Source organism: Thalassophryne amazonica, chromosome 6 (assembly GCF_902500255.1).
Source record: "Thalassophryne amazonica chromosome 6, fThaAma1.1, whole genome shotgun sequence".
NCBI lineage: Eukaryota > Metazoa > Chordata > Actinopteri > Batrachoidiformes > Batrachoididae > Thalassophryne > Thalassophryne amazonica.
Genome location: NC_047108.1, coordinates 118,661,484 through 118,679,197, shown reverse-complemented (window position 1 = coordinate 118,679,197; position 17,714 = coordinate 118,661,484). Strand labels below are relative to the sequence as shown.

The 17,714-nt window shown below is 40.6% G+C and overlaps 1 protein-coding gene across 1 annotated transcript in view; it reads right to left on the bottom strand.

The window, feature by feature from the left end:
• Positions 1-17,714, bottom strand: part of exosc10 (exosome component 10) — an 84,338-nt gene that overhangs the window by 11,699 nt on the left and 54,925 nt on the right. The window contains exons 8-21 of the mRNA XM_034173240.1: positions 15,120-15,230; positions 14,831-14,974; positions 9,476-9,666; positions 9,191-9,347; positions 6,724-6,872; positions 6,505-6,555; positions 6,289-6,400; positions 6,126-6,173; positions 5,946-6,021; positions 4,614-4,723; positions 4,440-4,532; positions 4,300-4,368; positions 4,016-4,121; positions 2,154-2,227 (exon numbers count right to left, since the gene is read on the bottom strand). Of these exons, the coding sequence (XP_034029131.1) occupies positions 2,154-2,227; positions 4,016-4,121; positions 4,300-4,368; positions 4,440-4,532; positions 4,614-4,723; positions 5,946-6,021; positions 6,126-6,173; positions 6,289-6,400; positions 6,505-6,555; positions 6,724-6,872; positions 9,191-9,347; positions 9,476-9,666; positions 14,831-14,974; positions 15,120-15,230 (1,491 nt within the window). The remainder of the gene's footprint in view (positions 1-2,153; positions 2,228-4,015; positions 4,122-4,299; positions 4,369-4,439; positions 4,533-4,613; positions 4,724-5,945; positions 6,022-6,125; positions 6,174-6,288; positions 6,401-6,504; positions 6,556-6,723; positions 6,873-9,190; positions 9,348-9,475; positions 9,667-14,830; positions 14,975-15,119; positions 15,231-17,714) is intronic.

The following is a 17,714-nucleotide window of genomic DNA, read 5'->3' as shown; positions in this document are numbered from 1 at the left end:
GGTGAGTGAACTGTCCAAAAAATGCCCTTGGACCCCAGAGGGTTAATTGAGGGATGTTATGGAGAGCACATCACCCCCACAGCAGCCTCTTTCCATCTGGATATGCCCCGGTTTGCAATCTCTGAGCAGCAACATTATCTTGTCCTCAGAAAGAGATTTCAGGTGCGTTAAAAAGCAAAAACGTCAGTGTTTGTTGTTAACATGTCAAGGGACTGCAGCTGTGTTCTTAGTTTAACCACAGTGAGAACGTTCACAGAGACACTCAGAGCAGACTTTGAAAAAAAAGAAATGATTAAAATTATGTTTGTAAAACTGTTCACTGTGTTGCCACTAGGGATGGGTATTGAGAACCGGTTCCTTTCAGGTATCGTTAAGAAATGATTTGATCCACCGACATCAATAAGCTTTTTGCTTAACGATTACCTTATTGGTCCTTCAGAGTGGCTGTTGTTTTGGGGTGCGTTTGTCAGGAAAATTATAATTTCTCTACATTGATTACAGACCCTGCAGCGGGTCTGTAATCAACTTTTCTGCAGCGAGGCTTTGGTTTGAACCTTGAACCAATCGAAGCAGTGATTCGCAGATCGAAGCAGTGCTTGGATCTACGATTCATGGATTCATTGTTTTATTTTGCTTATCCTAATTTTTCCCCGCTAAAACCCTGAAGAGCATATGTCTGAGTAATATTTAATATTTTTATGTTAAACCAACCTGTTATGGTCTTCTGAAACAATTGATAGATGTATTTTATAACTTAAAAAGGGGACCGATGCTAATGCGTTAGCATGTTGATGGCGTTTTCAATGTTAAAGTTAGCATTAAGCTGTTCGCATCAGCACGTTTGTGTTGATTTGTTTTCTTTATAATTAATGGCTCAGCGTTCGTTGTCATAAAAGAGTTAAATTGTAATTTTTAAAATTGATTTTTATCCATATATTAATAATAATAGCAACAACAATAATAGTCTACATAATAGACATAATAGTCAATAATAACAGACTAATAATGTTACAATACAATTTTAGAGAAAGAGACAAAAAGAACCTAATGAAACAAAACAACAGAAAAGATAAAACCGTCTAACAATGAAAATAAATAAATATATATAGAAATAAATGTTTCCTGTGAACACTTAGTGACTCTTACACCTCCACTTCATCCCTGTTTTATTTAAGTTTAATGACAATTTGTTTCGGTCAAACCATATTTTCAATTTGTTAATTTCTTCAGTGATTTCCTCCAGAACTATCTGCCAAGCTAGAAAACTGCCGGCATCCTAGTAAGAACAGAATAATACTGGAATTAATTTGAATAAGGAAAGCTGGTTTTTAAACTGCACTCACTGCAGTTTATTGTCTGGAATAGTCCCAGATTGCATTTCAGAGCTTCTAGAATTCAAACATTTCCGTGCACGTGGTGTTGGGGGGTAATTTTGGGTTTCAGCTTTTTTTGTTTTTCACCACTTTCATCCCTGAATATGTGAAATCATGAGTCACTTTTGTGCGGACTAAAGTTACTAACTGACTCCTGTCTTGTTGCGAGAAAGAAATGAGAATCGTCCTCCGTTCTGTTCACACAGCTCCAAATGCCGCGCGGCTCTCTGCCGAGTCACGTTAGAATGATAGAATTCAGTCGGAATTAATAACTTCAAAGCGAAACACCGTTTTGTTTATTTTTATTTATGTCCAGAGATCAAGGATACAGTGACCAATTTCATATTTATTTACTTTAAGACTCAATGAAACACATAGAAACCTGTAAAGCCTACTTTTAGTACAAAATTCACAAGAGGTATCGATAAGGGAATCGATACGGAATCGGATCGATAATTAGAATTGATAATGACATCGATAAAATCTTATCAATACCCATCCGTACTCACTACACACCAGGAGCAACTAGGGGATTAAGGACCTTGCCCAAGGGCCCTTAGTGATTTTCCGGTCAGGCTGGGATTTGAACCGAGGATCCTCTGATCTCAAGCCCAACGCTTAACCACTAGATCATCACCTCCCCTCACTGTGAGATGAGAGTATAATTTAAAAACTTTTACAATGAATAAGCTGATTTTGTTTCTGTGATGTCATAAGGTCAGAGTGTGTTCTGTCTGCTGTACTGTATGTGCTTCTGCAGTATAATATAAATTTACTCACCGCTGCCTGCTGGCGAACAGTGGCAACATTCTGGAGAGACTCTTGGTAGCTCTGTTTAGCTTTGTTTCTTTCCTCTGTAGAAGAAACAGCACAGTGAAGAACATTACATGCACATATTGTAGTTTAAAAGGTGCACATGGGGAAGGGGTGTGAAGAAACGATTCTTAGACGCATCGCAGCATGGATGTGGACGGTTGTGAATCAAGTCACAAATGTCAATAATGGAACATTGATAGACAGTGCAGGTTTTCCTTTTCGTCTATGGGTCAAGCAGGTTTTCGGTTCCACTTAAGGGGACTAAACCGCACTTAAAATATAGCCTCAGTGTACCATGGCCTACACAAAAATGTATGACAACCATAACCAGGAACAGGTTAATGAAGAATTACACAGAAATCAAAATTTAAAAATGCTCCAGTCACATTGAAAAGTACACCTCATTATTTGTGTGATCATAAGAATTCCAAAAAAGGTACAGTTTGGACTATCTATGATGGGATGTTATGAAGTTATGTGGTTAAAAACAGCAAAAACTGTGAAAAAGATCCATTTCAGCTTGGACAGGGGTCCAAAGTTAAAGTTTGTCCAATTTTAGTAAAAAGTGATGCGCATTACTGGTTGAGTTCACAGGGTTTTAAAAAGAAATAGTTTGCACCACCTGTCATGCTTAATTATCAGGTCATAGAATCCAATGACATTGACCTTGTTTGACCTTTACTGTGGAGACCAAACATTCAATACAGTCACAACTATTCCATTTATTCATCCCTTTACTTCATTTTTGTCTCGGCCATGGTGCACTGAGGCTGGATTGTAAGAGTTGTTTAGTCCCCCCTTAAGTGGTACTGATTATGTCAAAATTGACTACTGGCTTGTGGACTTTTTCAACCAATCGCCTCAGCAGGTAGATTTATTGATGAGCTCCTACCGTTCAACATAAAGTACTGGTTTTCTGTGAAATCAGGACCTGGATAAGAGCCACACTATATGCAAGTTGTGTCAAGTTAAACTAAATTCATCATTTATAGCTACAGTGTGGAGGATGTAGGGGTGTAGTAGAAATAGAACATAGAATTCACAACCATCTGTTCATTAGTGTATAATTACTTGCAAAAAGAAAAAAAAATTGTGTTTTATGAGTTTGGAATTTGTCCTTCATGGGAGCAAGTCCCCTGATGGAAGCTGTCATGTTGACACAGTAGCCCAAAAGAGACTGTCTTTCACATTTTGTCGCATGACGGGAAGACTAAAGAACAAAAGAATAGCAATCATTGATCCCTTCCCTTGACAAGGATTACTGGGTGCTAGTTCAGGCTAACATGTTTGAGAACCCACATTTTTTTGAACTGGAGATCACACATATTTATATCAAGACAAGGCAAAGGACTATGAATCAGAGTCGCCAAAGAAATGAAGTCAAAATACTGGCAATGACATAACCTCACCACGAGATGACTCCAAATCCAAATACAGTTTGTTTTAAAAGGTAGCAAACAGTCAAACAGCAAGAAAAACTAAAATTATTTTAAAAAGTAGATGCATCAAGAGGCACTGAGATCTGTTTACTATCGTGTCTTAGCCCTTTGAATCATAATTAAATGGAATCATGAGACACGCCTTGGGATGCCTGAACAGGCCCCGAGGTCCACTGGTGAATATCGTCAGATTCTGTCACGTGAAACGAATGAGAGTCTACAACTCCTTCTGGATGGGACACCACTCCATAGCAGGTCAATCGATGCCGAGACAATACAGATTACGCATCTTGTCCAAGAAAACAGACAGGTAGCGTGAGCGGGAATCAAACAGACTATCCACCGAGTTATCTGGTCTACATGCTTGAATAAATTCAATACTGTTACCTGTCAGTTTCTTTGCGTGTGCCTTCGCCTCTTCAGCAGTTTTCTTCTTGGCTTCCAGTTCCTTCTGCTGCTGCTCCACACTCTGCAATTTCCATCTTTTGCTAATCTGTTCATGTGAGGTGGCACAGCGATAAACACTGAAGCATTTTATTAATCACATAACACAAGCTCATTAGCTGCTGTGCCTTTCATCAAACTATTTTTTTCTTTAAAGATATTTATGATTTTACTTCTTTATGTAGCACTGAGAAGAAAAAAAAAAAAAGACTGGCACTCTGATTTACCTCAAATATTTTAGAAGAGGGGTCACGCTTGGCGTTCTTGTTGATATGTGCATTGTTGGCAGGTAAATACTGAAAAGAAAAGAAGCAAAATTGAATAAAGTGAACTTAAATCCAAACAATGCTCAATCATCACAACTTACCATCCTAAAGGGGTTTTCAAAAGACTCACTGATACTTCTGGCTTTCATTTGAGACACAGTGAGAGACTCGGGGTCGACTTCTGTTCCCACCTCCTTTAAAAGTGAAGAAAATCCACACAGGAAATAAATAAAACGACAAACATGACGAAATAAACTTAATTAAATCAACTCTACCTCAAACAGCGTGATTTTAGCAGGTGCCATGAGACTACTTGTTTCCGAAATCTCAACATCTGATTCGTGATCGTCATCTGAGAACAGTTTTCCTGGTTTGACAAGCATATCTGCACAAGAACATACATGTTAAAGGTCTACATATAGTAGTGTTCAGAATAATAGTAGTGCTATGTGGCTAAAAAGATTAATCCAGGTTTTGAGTATATTTCTTATTGTTACATGGGAAACAAGGTACCAGTAATTTCAGTAGATTCTCACAAATCCAACAAGACCAAGCATTCATGATATGCACACTCTTAAGGCTATGAAATTAGGCTATTAGTAAAAAAAAAGTAGAAAAGGGGGTGTTCACAATAATAGTAGCATCTGTTGTTGACGCTACAAACTCAAAACTATTATGTTCAAACTGCTTTTTTAACAATCCTGTGAATCACTAAACTAGTATTTAGTTGTATAACCACAGTTTTTCTTCACATCTGCGAGGCATTAATTTTGTTGGTTTGGAACCAAGATTTTGCTCATTTACTAGTGGGCTTGGGGTCATTGTCTTGTTGAAACACCCATGTCAAGGGCATGTCCTCTTCAGCATAAGGCAACATGACCTCTTCAACTATTTTTTACATATCCAAACTTGATCCATGATACCTGGTATGCGATATATAGGGCCAACACCATAGTAGGAGAAACATGTCCATATCATGATGCTTGCACCACCATGCTTCACTGTCTTCACTGTGAACTGTGGCTTGAATTCAGAGTTTGGGGGTCGTCTCACAAACTGTCTGCGGCCCTTGGACCCAAAAAGAACAATTTTACTCTCATCAGTCCACAAAATATTCCTCCATTTCTCTTTAGGCCAGTTGATGTGTTCTTTGGCAAATTGTAACCTCTTCTGCACGTCTTTTATTTAACAGAGGGACTTTGCGGGGGATTCTTGCAAATAAATTAGCTTCACACAGGCGTCTTCTAACTGTCACAGCACTTACAGGTAACTCCAGAGTGTCTTTGATCATCCTGGAGCTGATCAATGGGTGAGCCTTTGCCATTCTGGTTATTCTTCTATCCATTTTGATGATTGTTTTCCGTTTTCTTCCACGCGTGTTTTTTTGTCCATTTTAAAGCATTGGAGATCATTGTAGATGAACAGCCTATAATTTTTTGCACCTGCGTATAAGTTTTCCCCTCTCCAATCAACTTTTTAATCAAACTATGCTGTTCAATAAGAAATATACTCAAAACCTGGATGAATCTTTTTAGTCACATAGCACTACTATTATTCTGAACACTACTGTACATACAGTCACATAAGTGTGAATTAACTGAGCTTACCATGAAGAGGGAAGGAGGGGAACTCGCCCTCAGAGACCCTGGACATATCATGAGGACCAAACAAGGTAACCTCAGACTGGGGAACAATAGACAACATATTTGACCCCAAAACCGTATTCTTTAATAAAGCGACAGCCTCAGTCACTGAAAACCTTAAAACTCTTATCAGATTTAACCAACCGTTCTTATGGGTGTGAGGCCCTTCTTCTTTGGAGTTGCTATTTCACTCTGCACACAAAGAAAAAGTGTGCAGTGATCGTTTTTGGAGCCTCCACAGAAACAATGAAATTTCCTACCTAATGGAAAACGTCGTGTCCTCATTGTGTCAGCCGACATTTCTTACCTTGAGCAGAGGCATGTCTCTGGCCTGCTGCACTAACAAATGGAGCTCATTGACCTGCTGCCTCACCAGCGGTGGAACCGGGTTACAGCACGCAATGATGCCCTGAGGCTCCCTGTATTAAAAAAAAAACAAAACACACACAACATGCACTTAAAATTAAACGTACTCTTAAACTGAATAGCTCGAAAACCCAACCATGAGATTTAACCATCTTACTTGGGCAGTTCTTCAGATATCTTGATCATCATGTGAGTGGGGAGGACGTATCTAAATAAGTAACACATATGAACAAAACAACATTAAAATGTGGAACAGTTTGGCTGAGACAGTATGTCATAAAATTCAGAGTGAATTCCAAAACAGCAAAAACTATAAATAGGGAAAGAAGCCGGAGCAGATTTCCAGAACAGTACGTCCGCCCTTGCGGCAGCCTACCCGGTGCTTTCATCCTCCTGCCTGGCCAGTTTGTCCCTCCAGGCAAACAGCAGTCTGAAGGCAGCGAGCTGCTGAGTGTTAAAACTCTTTTTCTGCTTCCACTGCAGCTCCAAATAGGACTCCTCCGTGAACACAGGCTTCACGTATTTCTGTGTGGATGATGGCAACATGGCAGATCATGACATATGTAAATGTACATACTCTACGGCGGGGCAACTACTATGGTTAAAAAAACAAAAAAACAACAATATATCAATATTATTTCCACAATTATCTATAGAGCTTCATCCTAATATGCAACTTAATAATGCTGCCACTGGTTAAAAATTTCTCATTGCATTTTATTTTGGAAAGCACTGTGTACATAATGTTAGAAAATGCTGCACAAATAAACATTATTCTTCATCTTCATGGGGAGGTGATGGTCTAGTGGTTAAATGTTGGGCTTGAGATCAGGGGATCCTTGGTTCAAATCCCAGCCTGACTGGAAAATCACTAAGGGCCCTTGGGCATGGTCCTTAAAGTAGACCTGCATTGAAATAAATGCAGTCAGATCTTTGGACCAAAAAATGACTTATATTTACACATAAGATCCTTCTGAATGTAGTAAAGTAAATCTGCAAGCCCAGATCTGTCATTCAACAGGGAGAAATCTTCATTTAAAAATGAGAAATTTACAGCTAAACTTTAGCCCTCCGCAAAACTGTCAGCACATCTGGGACGCTGCCGAGACGTCAGGGAGAAGACCCTATCCCAGCATGCATTGTGCGCGCCAACTGTAATTTGTGGATTTACGTCAGTTTGCATCTGCACCTTTTTCTTGTCTTATACGGAAGGATCTACTTTTTAAAAACTTCATATTGTCTTGCGGTACGCTTGGCGAGTACACATTTCTTTTATTTGTGCTTGAAAATTATTTTTTGGGACTTTTTCATACGCCCGTTTGATTGAGTGGTGTTGCATTGAAAATCTACTGTCTTTTGCCTCCGGTGTTACCGTCGCAGGGTACAGAGGCAGGGCCCGCAAAGAATTCAAGTCATTAAAAAGATATAAACCTCTCTCAGCGGCCACAGAGCTCTGCGGCTCCAATTACCGAGATGTGCGGCGCTGCGGATTTTGCCGCAAGAAGTCTGTCCTTGCGAGCAACAGGTGTCACCGGCCGCTCCGCATCAAAACGGCGAGCGTAGTCTCTGGACTTGTGCCAAGTTGGCTGCACCTCCATTCAGTAGACAGAGCTGTGTCTGCGGCTGCACAGCAGACACGGGGGTGTGAGTGGCCCGCGACGGAATTTAACGAGCGCATGCACTCGGTAAATGCATCGGAGGCAGTGAGAGTGGCATTGGGGAAGAACGTCTCCCGCTGTCGATGCCGCCGCTGATCTGAGCATGCAGAGCTGTATCTCGCATTCATTGCAGCTTACTTTTGGATGTTGAAACCAGGATGTGTATAACAGTAACATTACTAACAGATAAAATCAATTTCAATGCGGGATTGGACTGAAGGCAGGAGCGCATCGTCTTGTCCCCGACGTCACGGAAATGATCCGGATGTACAAACTGTTTTCGCGGAGGGCTAAATTATAGCTGCAAATTTGTCATTTTTAAATGAAGATTTCTCTGCTGAATTACAAATTTGGGCTTACAGATTTACCTTACTGCATTCATAGGGGTCTTATAAATACGTATCAGCTATTTCTTTCTGAAATCTGACCACATTTATTTCAATGCAGGTCTACGTTAATCCCCTAGTTGCTGCAGGTGTGTAGTGAGCAGCACCCTGACATTGGGGTGAATGTGAGGCATTATTGTAAAGCACTTTGAGTGTCTGATGCAGATGGAAAAGCGCTATCTAAATGCAGTCCGTTTACCATTTGCAGTCCATTTTCCAATGTGAAGTGTAAAGCATTTACCGTGACTGTAACGTCATGACTGAAGTTGTGCTAAACAAAACGTGGAATTGATACAGACTTCACTGTGGAAAGGTTTTGCCATTCTTTGGTCACACAATGAGAGCCTCATCTGCATTTTGTTATCCTTTTTTAATTAGTGCAACTATAACCCTCAGATGGATAAGCTTTTTAGTAAAGTTCCTCAGTTTTAGAGAATGATGCAAGTTAATTTTCACTATGGCTTTTATGACCATCTTCCTCTTTTTTTTTTTGCACTATTTCCAGTACTTTCTTCACCACCATTAGTTCAAACAACACACCACGGTAGGAAATGTTAGTGCACTTTAATGTGCACACTCATACCTGATGATGTAGTTACTTATATTTCTGGTGTGTAACAGGCTGTTATATCTCTCTCCATATCAAGCACAAGTGCCCGATGTTACCAATACAAATATTTATCAATACTGCTGATCTCAAGGTCCCCAAAAAGCTGGAAGAGCTGGTTAGCCAACGGTATATCTGGAGGTCAATGTTCTGCAAACAGTGCATGGAAATTGGATGGACATTTATGTGCACCTTCAGGGAAACGTCTCTGCTCTTGTTCCAGACAAACTGCAGCAGGCCGGGTTGCCCGTGGTTGGCGTCCAACAGCTGCACTCTCATGCGGTCATAGATGTAGAGAAGGTAGTGTGTGTCTGTCCGAGCGTACTGCACCATCTCCTCAGGCAACGGGCTGGAGAGGCAAAATGAATAGACAACTGTTAAATAGCCTCAAGACAAAATAACTTTGTTTTTTTAAACATTGTTTGTTTTGTAGACATTTTCCAAAACTAATACATGATGACGCCATCGTCTACGTACCGAATCCTCCAGTCAGCAAGTTGGTAGCGTTTGTCTGAATCTACGCTGCAGATGTGTTTGAGCAGATGGTCGAGCGAATGTCTGGCCAAGTTCAAAGCCCGACTGGCCTGATGTGTGTCAAAGAGATTGACGACGTACACTCCGAAATCCCTCTGGAGCCACTCAATGTCAGAGTCGGCACCGTGAAACACCTGGGAACAGGAAAGACAATACATTCAGCTCGCGTCACAAACTGAAGAATGTGACAACGATGAACAAACTGTGAGACAAACATGCAGCGGCTCATCACTGATGACAAACTGATATTTTACCATTTATAATGTAATTTCGCGTGTTAATCATTCTGACTTGCGAGCACATTAAGTATCTGAAAAGTGTTTGAAAATGGTCTCAGACATTCTGACAGACTCCTCCTACAATCACTATGTTATCAAATGTAGTTGAAAAACAGTGTTAAAAGGGACCAACATCCTAGCACTTTGAGATTCCATGGAATGTAAAGTGCATTACAAATAAAATTTATTATTATTATTATTAACATTCTAACTTGAGGTTAGCTTTAAGCTGTCATAAAACATCATGGGACCATGGGTGCAATTTTCAACCAGGGGGGACAGAATATGGTATGTTCCCCCCACCTTCTGACATATATGTGTGTACTTGAAACATGCTATGCCAGTCTTATGTGCAAACCATGTCAGTCTTATGTGCAAAACCATGTCAGAATAGTATCTTTGTTTCTGCAAGTTTGTATTTTTAGCAGCATTGACTTGTTTACAACACCTGTTTCTTGTTTGTCACATTCAGAATTTTCTGGAAATGCATTTGCCCAGATTTGAAACCAAAAATAGTTGCCTCTAGGGACTAGTGTCTACACATAAGTAGTGCTTAGTGCATAATGCTTCGATCTTAAATATGATCAATCTATCTTTATTAGTTGGCTATGTACCACAGACTTTTAATGTGGCAGTAATTAAACCATTACTTAAAAAGCCATCACTTGACCCAGCTATCTTAGCTAATTATAGGCCAATCTCCAACCTTCCTTTTCTCTCAAAAATTCTTGAAAAGGTAGTTGTAAAACAGCTAACTGATCATCTGCAGAGGAATGGTCTATTTGAAGAGTTTCAGTCAGGTTTTAGAATTCATCATAGTATAGAAACAGCATTAGTGAAGGTTACAAATGATCTTCTTATGGCCTCAGACAGTGGACTCATCTCTGTGCTTGTTCTGTTAGACCTCAGTGCTGCTTTTGATACTGTTGACCATAAAATTTTATTACAGAGATTAGAGCATGCCATAGGTATTAAAGGCACTGCACTGCGGTGGTTTGAATCATATTTATCTAACAGATTACAATTTGTTCATGTAAATGGAGAGACTTCTTCACAGACTAAGGTTAATTATGGAGTTCCACAAGGTTTTGTGCTAGGACCAATTTTATTCACTTTATACATGCTTCCCTTAGGCAGTATTATTAGAAAGCATTGCTTAAATTTTCATTGTTACGCAGATGATACCCAGCTTTATCTATCCATGAAGCCAGAGGACACACACAAATTAGCTAAACTGCAGGATTGTCTTACAGACACAAAGACATGGATGACCTCTAATTTCCTGCTTTGAAACTCAGATAAAACTGAAGTTATTGTACTTGGCCCCACAAATCTTAGAAATATGGTGTCTAACCAGATCCTTACTCTGGATGGCATTACCCTGACCTCTAGTAATACTGTGAGAAATCTTGGAGTCATTTTTGATCAGGATGTGTCATTCAATGCGCATATTAAACAAATATGTAGGACTGCTTTTTTGCATTTGTGCAATATCTCTAAAATTATCAATCAATCAATTTTTTTTTATATAGCGCCAAATCACAGCAAACAGTTGCCCCAAGGCGCCTTATATTGTAAGGCAAGGCCATACAATAATTATGTAAAACCCCAACGGTCAAAACGACCTCCTGTGAGCAAGCACTTGGCTACAGTGGGAAGGAAAAACTCCCTTTTAACAGGAAGAAACCTCCAGCAGAACCAGGCTCAGGGAGGGGCAGTCTTCTGCTGGGACTGGTTGGGGCTGAGGGAGAGAACCAGGAAAAAGACATGCTGTGGAGGGGAGCAGAGATCGCTCACTAATGATTAAATGCAGAGTGGTGCATACAGAGCAAAAAGAGAAAGAAACAGTGCATCATGGGAACCCCCCCAGCAGTCTACGTCTATAGCAGCCTAACTAAGGGATGGTTCAGGGTCACCTGATCCAGCCCTAACTATAAGCTTTAGCAAAAAGGAAAGTTTTAAGCCTAATCTTAAAAGTAGAGAGGGTGTCTGTCTCCCTGATCTGAATTGGGAGCTGGTTCCACAGGAGAGGAGCCTGAAAGCTGAAGGCTCTGCCTCCCATTCTACTCTTACAAACCCTAGGAACTACAAGTAAGCCTGCAGTCTGAGAGCGAAGCACTCTATTGGGGTGATATGGTACTACGAGGTCCCTAAGATAAGATGGGACCTGATTATTCAAAACCTTATAAGTAAGAAGAAGAATTTTAAATTCTATTCTAGAATTAACAGGAAGCCAATGAAGAGAGGCCAATATGGGTGAGCTATGCTCACCCATATTGGATTAGAAAGGTCCTGTCTCAGAGTGATGCTGAAAAACTAATTCATGCATTTATTTCCTCTAGGCTGGACTACTGTAATTCATTATTATCAGGTTGTCCTAAAAGTTCCCTGAAAAGCCTTCAGTTAATTCAAAATCCTGCAGCTAGAGTACTGACAGGGACTAGAAGGAGAGAGCATATCTCACCCATATTGGCCTCTCTTCATTGGCTTCCTGTTAATTCTAGAATAGAATTTAAAATTCTTCTTCTTACTTATAAGGTTTTGAATAATCAGGTCCCATCTTATCTTAGGGACCTCTTAGTACCATATCACCCCAATAGAGCACTTCGCTCTCAGACTGCAGGCTTACTTGTAGTTCCTAGGGTTTGTAAGAGTAGAATGGGAGGCAGCGCCTTCAGCTTTCAGGCTCCTCTCCTGTGGAACCAGCTCCCAATTCAGATCAGGGAGACAGACACCCTCTCTACTTTTAAGATTAGGCTTAAAACTTTCCTTTTATGCTAAAGCTTATAGTTAGGGCTGGATCAGGTGACCCTGAACCATCCCTTAGTTATGCTGCTATAGACGTAGACTGCTGGGGGGTTCCCATGATGCACTGAGTGTTTCTTTCTCTTTTTGCTCTGTATGCACCACTCTGCATTTAATCATTAGTGATTGATCTCTGCTCCCTTCCACAGCATGTCTTTTTCCTGATTCTCTCCCTCAGCCCCAACCAGTCCCAGCAGAAGACTGCCCCTCCCTGAGCCTAGTTCTGCTGGAGGTTTCTTCCTGTTAAAAGGGAGTTTTTCCTTCCCACTGTCGCCAAGTGCTTGCTCACAGGGGGTCGTTTTGACCATTGGGGTTTTTCCGTAATTATTGTATGGCTTTGCCTTGCAATATAAAGAGCCTTGGGGCAACTGTTTGTTGTGATTTGGCGCTATATAAATAAAACTGATTTGATTTGATAAGTATCAATGGACCATATGCTAATTTACTAAATTCTCAAAGAAAAGGAAATTAGAAAAGCTATCTGGGACCTCAGAAAGCCCATCTGCAATTATTGCTTGATCTCCAAAATCAGTCTATGCAAGCCAAATTATGTTCAGTATGAGTGTTGTCATTAGTGCCACTTCGAAAATTAAATTCATGATAAGTAATTTATCCTAAACTTATGATCTGTTGTTTTTTCAAACTTATGCAAAAACAAATCTTGAGAAAAACAAAATACAGTATGCGATAGTTAATAATTATTAAGAGCCTGTTCTTTCATATTTATGAATACATTTTACCACATTGCAGTTTTTTTTAAATGAAAACTCAACCTATCATTCTTTTTGAGTTCTACACATGTGGTGATACCTCATTTACACCAGGATGTTAATAAAATCAATGCTGGCTATTCTCAGAATAAACTACTTATATCCACAGTTTCAAATTGCATAAGTCAAATGGTGTCCACTTTATGGTCTTCTCAAAACATTAAAATTACTGTTCTGGATGCTCAGAATGCATCTGAGCTTATCTAGAAACCGTTGGCTTCTGGGGGCCTAAATCCACCCCCCACCCCCCCGGCCTATGGGCTTCGGCCCTGCGAGCCTTGCACTTTGTCCCCCCAATTTCTAGTTCTAAATTGCGCCCTTGCATGGGACAAACATGATTTAAGCTTTCTTTGGGGTGTTTCGCATCATATTCTCTATTATCTGATAGAATTTTAACCCTGTAGGGACATTTTTAAGCCATTTCCACAGCTGACATTTGGGAATGTGGTGTTCCCCCTGGATACAGTTGTATAAAAGAGACCAAATTATGATAATCATCCAGAGATACAATTTTTGAATAGCAGTTTAATTACCAAAAACACCTCCTGCAGCAGTTGGAAGGCAGACAGTCATCAGACAAAACACCTGGTGAATGTTTGAGTCTGAGCCTTATGGCAGAACATGTCTCTGGATTCTCTGCTTTTGAGATTGAGAAACGCCATTGAAAAATGTTTGGAGTTGTGTGGTTTCTGGACAGAGCCGCTTGGTGAAGCTGGAATCTCAAAGGTCCAAGTCTGTAGGGTGCTGGTGCTTCATGTCTTACTGTAAGGTTGTGAAACTTGAGCATTAACCAGTGACTTAATGTGATGACTGGATGTCTTTGGTACTACCTTTCATGAGAGGATCCTTGGGCACCTCTGGAATGACAGCTTTTACATTTGGGCCATGTCCAGCACTCAAAAGCCTCAGAGTTGAGCACTCCAGCAGCTGGAGAAAGCCAAGGAGACGCCCACATTTCACTCGGCTGAGGCAGACAATTTAATTTAATTTTAAGAGGTGGGGATGGATTGGTTGTTTGCCTGAGTGGTTGCTATCCACGACCCACGGCAGTTTAGTGGTGTGGTGGACATGTCGATGTGACCTGCCTGTAGCTGGCTAGCTGCCTGATGGAAGGACTTTTTTGATAAGTTGTGTTGGGGTCACTTTTTTGGACTGAGAACTGACAGTTTTGGAATGATACCATTCTGCATGTATCCTGGACAAAAAGTTGAAAGTAACGTGGTGATGCAGGAAGCAACTCTACTGTACAAGAATGGATAATTACAAAATACAGCTTGGGTATTAACTTATTTCAACTTCATTTCTAATGTCACAACAGGAAATTTGTTAATATGGTTGAACTAATTTGTTTAATGAAACTGACTGCAGGATGCACACGGTCACAAAAAACACATAGTAATCTTACTGTCTCTGTGGATACTTGAAGAGACGCAATGTTTGGTCACCTTGACAATGGCCGGGTCAGTGAATGCCTCATTAAGGATGTACATCTCACTGCGGAGCTCCAGCGTATCAATGATGAAGTCTTCCTCTCTGGTGGAGATCTGCATCAAACACGTGAGTCCGAGGAAACTCCTGTAGGAATGGTGCTGCAATGGAGAACAGGGTGAAGACAACGCGGAAATGAGATTTCTACACTAGTCAACCACAAAAAAAAACAAACCCTGCAGCATGTCCAACAGGAGCCAGAGCCTCAAGAGACTGCTCAGACGATAATTCTACATCCTCTGTTACCTCAAGGTCAACTGCAAATTCAGGCACTTTGCACAGCTTCTCATTTAGAGACACCAGATCCTCCAGTGTGTCTATGAAGGAACACCTCGTCTCGCTGATCAGTTTGTAAATCTAAAGATACACGAGGGGGAGAAAAAAAACAATCAAAAAGATAAAGGTGGACATTGGTTGTCTCCCAATTCAGGGGCTGCACCCTCCGGCCATGTAAGTCATTGTGACACAACAGGTATATCCTCTGAATCCCCAAACAACCCCATGAGTCACTGCAGATTTTTTCCCCAAGACAGAACAGCTGCTAGATAAAAAACAGGAAAATATATGGCACATCTACCATGATGTGGTGACTCCCCATCCCCCCGGCACACACAGTGATATTACTTAAATACATTTAATAAAATACAGTTAAAACAGCGCACACTGAATTGAGTCTGGGACAAATATTGACAGTATTAGGACAGGATCATCCAGGAATCAGCAAAAGCTCATTTATGCTATTCTTTTGGCAATTAGGGATATGGCAAAGAAAGGGGTTGAGATAACACTGATGTGGGTTCCAGCACATATAGGCATCCCGACAAATGAGAAGGTGGATAGGTTGGCCAAAAAAAAAGAAAAAAAAAAAAAGAAAAAAAAAAAAAACAGTGACAAAAGAAAACAGACATCAGTATCAATCAGTTTATCATCAGGAGGGAAATTAACGTACAACAGCAAAAATGCTGGGAGCAGGAGACTAAGGGTAAGCATTTATTTTCAACAGCTAGTAGAATGACAGATTCAGTAAATAGCTGTAAAAGAAACAGGTGGAAAAGTAAGGATGAAGTCAATATTGCTAGAGTGAGAACTGGTCATACTTTCATGAACAGTACTCTCTTCCTCCAAGGAAAGCATCAGGATGGATATGTTTGGAATGTCAGCAGTGTGCAGCAGGTCCTCGTGTATCATAATAAATATTCCAGAAAAAGGCAAGAGCTCCTGTTAGAATGTAGAAGAATAGGCTTCAAAGAACTTTCTGCAGGAAGTATTTTAGACTTAGGGTCAAGTGGAGGCTTTTTAAATACTTGAAAGACACTGGACTCATCGAGAGGATTTAGTACTGCTATAACGGACTGATGCAGAAGGTGTCAGCAATGCAACAGTAAGGACGCCGGCTGCTGTTAAACACCACAGAAGAAGACTGTGCGCTTGACTTCTTCGCAGAGGCACGTTTTGAGAAGGAGCGCATTTACAAAATACCACAAGAAACCACTAATTCTGTGGTTATGATAATCATTCATGAGAGCCCCATTTTCAGGTCAGAAAAGCCAGATTTATTTGTAAGAACCACACCCTGATATAAATAAACAATGTTTTTAAGTATAAATAAGTACAATAAAACTAATCTAAACAGTCATCGTATAAACCGGATATTCGCACTCACCGGACAAAAGCAAAAAGTCCCAATGCTTCTGGTTTTCCATGTAATAAACACCGTATATAACAGATTTTGTATAACCAACCCCTAAAACACAGTGTAACCAGGAAATAAACCCAAGATTATATATTGGTAGCCCAACTCCTTATTCCACTGCCCTGTAGGTGACAGGTGGCACATATTCATGTACTTGTGTATACTGCAATATGACAGTGTTTATGCTACTTTGAGCAGCAAAACACATTTAAAAGACATATTACAAGGTTATACGAGGTCTATTAGAAAAGTATTCAACCTTATTATTTTTTTCAAAAACCATATGGATTTGAATCACGTGTGATTACATCAGACATGCTTGAACCCTCGTGGGCATGCGAGAGTTTTTTCACGCCTGTCGGTTACGTCATTCGCCTGTGGGCAGTCTTTGAGTGAGGAGTGGCCCACCCTCTCGTCGTTTTTTCATTGTTTAGGAATGGCTCAGAGACTGCTGCTTTGTTTGATCAAAATTTTTTCAAAACTGTAAGGCACAACTGAGTGGACCCCATTCGATAAATTCAGCTGGTCTTCAGTAAAAATTTTAACGGCTGATGAGAGATTTTGGTCTGGTAGTGTCGCCGTAAGGACGGCCCACGGCGATATGCGCTTCAAGGCGGCAGCGTCTCGCCGTTTCAAATTGAAAACTTCCACATTTCAGGCTCTGTTGATCAAGGAAGTCGTCAGAGAACTTTCAGAAGAAGTTGGCATTCGTACATTCCATTGTTAACGGACATTTTGTAATGAAAGAACGTGCGGGCAGAGTCGGGCCGGACCCGACTGCGGGGGGTCGCGACAGGAAAAACACATCTGTTGGAAACCTTAACGGGCAAGTTGGAACATGCCCAAGCTGTTAAACAATTTCTCAGTTACTCACTTGTTGAAAGCCATCAAAAGCCGCCTGAATTTTACAAATGGTTTTCAACATGGAGGTGTTTTTCCTGTCGCGGCGCACACAGATTTGCCGAGTCATCACGGAAACTTGTGCGCACGTCTTTCATTGAAGAAATGTCCTTAAACAGTGGAATGTCCGCATGCCGGCCTCTTCTGAATCTTCTCTGTTCTCTCACGACGTCCTGGGTGAATTAAGCCTTAAATTAGGATGTTTTCGGGTCGAAACGGGCCGACGATGGCGCCTGGAAGTGCTGCAC